This window comes from Merops nubicus, unplaced genomic scaffold (assembly GCF_000691845.1).
Source record: "Merops nubicus isolate BGI_N331 unplaced genomic scaffold, ASM69184v1 scaffold12636, whole genome shotgun sequence".
NCBI lineage: Eukaryota > Metazoa > Chordata > Aves > Coraciiformes > Meropidae > Merops > Merops nubicus.
Window position 1 is genome coordinate 1 of NW_008614396.1, and position 4,626 is coordinate 4,626.

The 4,626-nt window shown below is 48.2% G+C and overlaps 1 protein-coding gene across 1 annotated transcript; it reads right to left on the reverse strand.

Annotated features, from left to right (window-relative positions):
* Positions 1–210: 210 nt before the first annotated feature.
* Positions 211–4,412, reverse strand: LOC103774790 (ubiquitin-associated protein 2-like; the record flags this gene model as incomplete). The annotated part of the gene is given in 7 exon segments (XM_008942216.1): positions 211–298; positions 300–321; positions 1,699–1,799; positions 1,801–1,890; positions 2,572–2,639; positions 4,122–4,232; positions 4,313–4,412. Coding segments are annotated over 7 exon segments (580 nt in total), but the record flags the coding sequence as incomplete, so codon positions are not given.
* Between the last annotated feature and the right edge of the window lie 214 nt (positions 4,413–4,626).

Genomic DNA, 4,626 nt, shown 5'->3' on the forward strand with positions numbered 1-4,626 from the left:
ACATTTACAAATACATACATAAATATAGTTACATACAACAACAACTCAAAGAGGAAACAGGTGAGTCACACAGAGGATGGGTGGCTGGCTGCAGTTCCTACACAGACATTTGGCTGAGCAGCTACTTCTCCTAATACAGCTTCACCTGAATAATGGGCTTCAACTTTTTTTATTTTTCTCTCTTTTTCTCCCTCCCCCCTTCTCCTTCTCTCCCCAGTTTCAGATTTAGTTTGTCCAGTATGGAGAAGTGCCATAGGCAGTTTTGGTAGCCTGAGACTTTTGCTGCATGGTGCTGGGTTGGTTGCGTTGCCCAGATCCACCCTAGAAATTGGAAGGGAAGAAGACACGAACATCAGCTGCTGTAGCACCAGCACTCCCAGGAAGACAAGCCTGTCTGTACATCAGCAGAAGAGCTGCCACCCCCAGGGACAGCCCTGACACCCACCAATGCAGCAATGTTTCCCCAAACAGATCCATTCTGCTCTGCAAGATCTCTGCAACTCGCAATCCAGGACAAACAGCCACAGAGGCACTGAGCAGAAGGCACAGGGATGCACCATCCTACTGCCCCCCACCCAAGACAGGTTCAAACACAAGGAAGGAGAGGAGCAGGACTGGAGACAGCAAAGGAGCTCTCTCAAGGTGAATGGAGGCCATGCACCAGCCAAGGATGTCACACATTCAGAGACAAGTCATTACCTATTTCAGAACACTTTTTCAGGGAACATTTATAGTGAGGAAAGGAAAAGAAATGCACATCCCACATCAGGATGGCCTCTTCACTAAAATCACAGGCTGGCTGAGGCTGGCAGGGACCCCTCAAGGTATCTTGTCCAATCCCTCTGCTCAAGCAGGATCACCTAGAGCTGCTTGCCCAGGACCATGTCCAGACAGCTCCAAGGATGGAGACTCCATGACTTCCCTGGGCAACCTGTGCCAGTGTTTGGTCACTATCCCAGTAAAAAAGTGTTTCCTGATGTTCAGAGGGAATCTCTTGTGTTTCAGTCTGTGCCCATTGCCTCTTGTTCTGTCACTGGGCACCACTGAAAAGAGCCTGGCCCCATCTTCTTTGCACCTTCCCTTCAGGTATTTGTACACAGTGATGAGATCTCCCCTGAGCTTTTTCCAGGCTGAACACTCCCAGGTTTCTCAGCCTTTCCTCATAGAAGAGATGATCCAGTCCCTTCATCATCCTTGTGGCCCTTTGTTGGGCTCTCCAATACATCCATGTCTCTCTTGTACTGGTGAGACCAGAATTGGACACAAGACTCCAGATGTAGCCTCACTAGTGCTGAGCAGAGGGGAAGGATCACCTCCCTTGACCTGCTGGCAATACTCCTAGTGCAGCCTAAAATACTGTTGGCCTTCTTTGCAGCAATGGCACATTGTTGGCTCATGGTCAACTTGGTGTCCACCAGGATGCCCAGGGCATTTTCTGCCAAGCTGCTTTGGCCCCTAGCATATATTGGTGCCTGGTGTTGTTCCTCCCCAGGTGCAAGACTTTGCACTTTCCCTTGCTAAATTTCATGAGGTTCTCTCCCCAAACAAGTCAATAGCATTGAATCTGTCATCAATCTGCAATCACTGTCAAGGCCCTTTCCCAATGAGCAAAGCAAAAACCCCCAAGATCCTTCTGGGATGCAGGTGGGAAGCAATCTGCCCTTAGGCATGCTGTAGATGCAGAAGGTGCAAACTCACCTGCCCGTCTTGCTGAAGGTGGTGATGCAGCATCTGGGAATGAGGCTGCTGATGCACAGGCAAGATATGGAGAAATGGGGCTGGAGCATAACCTGGGCCAGCACCAGGGTTCAGGGGCCCAGTCGATCCAAGAGCAGAGGGCAGACTGAAAGGAGACGGCGTGCCAGCATGGAATCCCTGCTTGTCAAACATCTGCACGGGAGGCAAAGGGACAGCATCAGAGGCAGGTGTGAGCAGCCCCATGGTGACCAGACAAGAACACATCACCTGAACCTTTCACCAACCCTGTGAGCAAGCCAAGTCACACCTGCAAGCACTTTGGCAGATGAGTTTCAGCTCCTGTTCTCATCCCCATACTTCTGCACTAATACCTCTAATTTATTTTTATTTCAACAGATACTGTGCTTCCCTGACTTCTTTTTATTTAGTGGGATATAGGATGGCAGCAGCTGCCTGAAATCAGTCCTTCACACATTGTGGGGGCTCAGGCTGGGATTACTCAACCTACCCAGGGAGGCCAAACAAAACCACAAGAAGAACTTGCAATAAGAATTTCCTCCCCCTGGCCAAAGCATGACCCAGCCTCTCAACTCACTTGCTTTGGGAGCTATTTTTACTAAAACATTAGTGCCACCACACATCCAGGACATAGCATGGGCAGTGTAGAGTGCTGTGCCTTATGGCAGCCGCCTCCACTAGGCACGGCCCATCACGAGACCAGGACCTGCCATGGCAGAAGCAACAGGACAGAGGGCAAGACTCCTCTCCAACAGCAAACAGAGCTAACGTAAGAAATGCCACAGCCTGGTGACTCTGAGACTGACTAGACCCTATTGGTCTGGCCTCAAGGGAGAAGGGTCCAGCATTGCTCACCTGAGTCTTGTTATAGACTGAGCCACTGATATCAGGCACACCTGTGTTACTTGAGGTCACAGAAACACCTGGAAAACAAAAGAAAGCCACCAATGAGAAAGTCAATCACCACCTAGCATGAGCCCCATGCTTTGCTTCCAGCAATTCTGGCAGCCTCAGTGTATGCACCTTTGCCCACAGCCACTGCACCACATGCCCTGCTGCTGGCTAGCCCAGTGGGGTTCTCCATGCTGTCAGACCCACAGCACCCACCATAAGAATAGAAGAAAGGGCTTAGTTCCTCCCTGCCTCTGCAAAGTGGGAAACCAGCCCACTGGGATAAATCACTCACATCTACAACCTAGCAGTTACCACTTGGATTCAAATACATTTCACCAAGCAGCAGCTGGCTGCACCGAACACTCATTTAAGCCAGCTTTCCCCTAAGATTAGGGATGCATTTGGCTCTACTGCTGCATTCAAGAGATTTCCAGTAGTGCACCAAGTGATGAGACAGCATCTGCTACACATTTGAGACCTTGTCCTTTCACATCCTGCAGGAGGGTGAGGTATGCAATGCTCCTCTGTCCTGAGAATATTAATATCACTGATTCAGGCTGGCTTCCACCTGGACCAGCTGGTGCCACAACAGGCTCAGAAACACTGATTTATCAGAAAGGTAACTCAAACCAGCCACTTATTCACAGTCTTAAAAAGACTGGCTCTAATCAATTTGCTTGCATCAGAATAAAACCAGGGGTTCCTTTGGCCAGTGAATCAAGAGGATTGGATTCAGAAGGTATGCACTGCTCTAAGTTTGTACCCTTCCTAGGGCATCACTCTTTTTTTTGGATTGCTCCTCCACAAAGGAGAGCATGATCAGCTCTTGGCTGAACATAGTCCAGTTGGTGTTTCAAGTGCACAGCAAGTGCTTGGTATTTGCTTAAGCCCAAGGATGAACTAGTTAGTGCTAAGCAATTCAGTATACATTTCTCAGGTCTAAACAATGTGCAGAATAAAGCTTTCATATAGGCTGTATAAATTCTTCAGCCTTTACAGTCACAAAGGAAATGTTTCCAGGCATGAAACAATGCAATGAGTTACAGGGTGTATGGACAGCAGCTGAAACAACAGCCCAGAACTGCCCTGCTCACTTCTAAGACACAGATATCTCAGGTGCCTACCAAGAAACTCAAAATCTAGTCTTCATTTGGCAGAAAATCATTTCAGCAGCAGCATCCAACCGATTAGGATTCAAAATCACAGCACTGCTGCAGGACCACTATATTCTTCAGCAAAGAAAACTTTGGCAGAGGAAACAGCTCACCATTTCTCCCATGTACAATTGTGGACAAAGCTGAGCATCAACCACGCAAATCCTTACACAAAGTTCAGCCATGATGTTTAGAAGAAACACTTTGGGCCATTAAAACAGCATTTTATATACGAGAGATGGAGAAACAGTTTGGATTGTGACCTTGTTTAGAGCTGGCTGCTGTGTTGACTGCACAGCACTGGGAGTTTGCACTACTAAATTCTACTCAAGAGCAACCTCAAGTCTCACATGTTACCTTTCCCAGGTCCAGTGCCAACAGATTTGTTTTGTGCTTGAGATGACCCACTGTAGCCTCCTTTGCTATAATCTCCAGCTGCCATTCCCTGCGTTAAGTCATCATAGCCTGCTGGTGTGTACAAGACAAGGTGTTACAGTGTGCAAGCAGCTCTGCAGATATTCACATGAAAAGTACCGTGGTAAGTATACCTGCTCCATAGCCATGTTGCCCATAGCTGCTCACTTGCTGGAAAGGAGTTGATACAGTGTTCAGGTTGACTCCATGCTGTTTAGCAGATGCTGGAGGTACCTAGATAAAGGAAGGGAACAAAAGGCACTGTTAACTGGGGAACGGTACTCAAAACACAAAATCCCTCTGCCATCTAGTGGGGAAGGCACCTCCACCTCTAGTGGGAAATTTAATCTGGAGTTGCAGATGGCACAAGACACAGCTTCCAGCAGTAACTTGCTGTAGGAGATTTGTGCAAACCCCATGTTTTCTGCTAGAGCCATCCCTCTGATTG